Below are 936 nucleotides of genomic sequence, written 5' to 3'. Positions count from 1 at the left end.
AGATTCCATTACATATTCACCACTTTTGTTCATCATTGGCACCGGCTGCTGCTGCTGCTGCTGCTGCTGCACACGTTCACCTTCCTCCTCCCAGGAGCGTTCCACCACGCCCAACGAAAACATATCACTTCTCCAGTGTGTGCACGTGTGCGTAAATCACCTTACAAACGACTCAATGAAAGCTTGGTTGAGTGTAGCCGTGCAATAGTATCGAATAAATATTTCCTTCGTAATACATAAACCAAATAAAGAGAAGATGCAGGAAGAGCAGTGAAGGAACACTGCAGCACATAACAGTCGTGGGGGAAATGCGAAAAACCCAACAACACAGGCTAACCACCACACACACCGCTGTTGCAAAACAAAACAAAAAAAGGCAACGGCACACTTCACCCTTTCAAACCTTTGCAACAAATCTGACAACCAGAGTGACACAACACCCATAGACCCATGGGGGTATTTTAGCATGGGCGTGGCCATGGTGAGATGCGTCGTTGGTTACCGAGGGCGTGCCACTAATAATGTCCCCTCCGTCCCATTTTGTGTTCCATTCCTTAAAATTTCACGGCAAAACAAATGCAAAAAAAAATAAAGATTATACAAAAAAAAAACATTAACACGTCTTTCTTACACTTCTGGAAAACAGTTTTGCTTTTCTCCCGACATATGTTGTAGGCATACTACCTACCGCTCGACTGCAATAATCCCCTTCACCACTCACAAGGAAGCTTAACACACCCATCGGCCCGGTCTTCAACACCATCCCGTGTGAATGCCCACTCCGCGTCCCAGTGGCACATCAAACATCAGAATAACACACATATATATATATATATATATGTCCTATGTCTTACGTAATTGCAGCTCACTGGGATTAGAACTCCCTTCAATCTCACCAGTTCTCCTACGCATATATATGGGCGGGAAGTACAACAC

General features: G+C 44.8%; 1 protein-coding gene across 1 annotated transcript in view, besides 2 other annotated features; it reads right to left on the bottom strand.

Annotated features, from left to right (window-relative positions):
- Positions 1-123, bottom strand: part of TraAM80_09291 (uncharacterized protein) — a gene marked incomplete at both ends in the record, with an annotated part of 321 nt that extends 198 nt beyond the window's left edge. The window contains one exon of the mRNA XM_029385983.1: positions 1-123. This exon is cut by the window's left edge and continues 198 nt beyond it. Coding sequence (XP_029234164.1) covers positions 1-123 — 123 coding nt within the window.
- Positions 124-569: 446 nt separating this feature from the next.
- Positions 570-611: a microsatellite.
- Positions 612-820: 209 nt separating this feature from the next.
- Positions 821-840: a microsatellite.
- Between the last annotated feature and the right edge of the window lie 96 nt (positions 841-936).

This window comes from Trypanosoma rangeli, assembly GCF_003719475.1.
Source record: "Trypanosoma rangeli strain AM80 chromosome Unknown Tra_15.4_contig_00551, whole genome shotgun sequence".
Lineage (NCBI taxonomy): Eukaryota > Euglenozoa > Kinetoplastea > Trypanosomatida > Trypanosomatidae > Trypanosoma > Trypanosoma rangeli.
The sequence above is the reverse complement of the archived record's forward strand: the minus strand, read 5'-3'. Positions and strand labels throughout refer to the sequence as shown.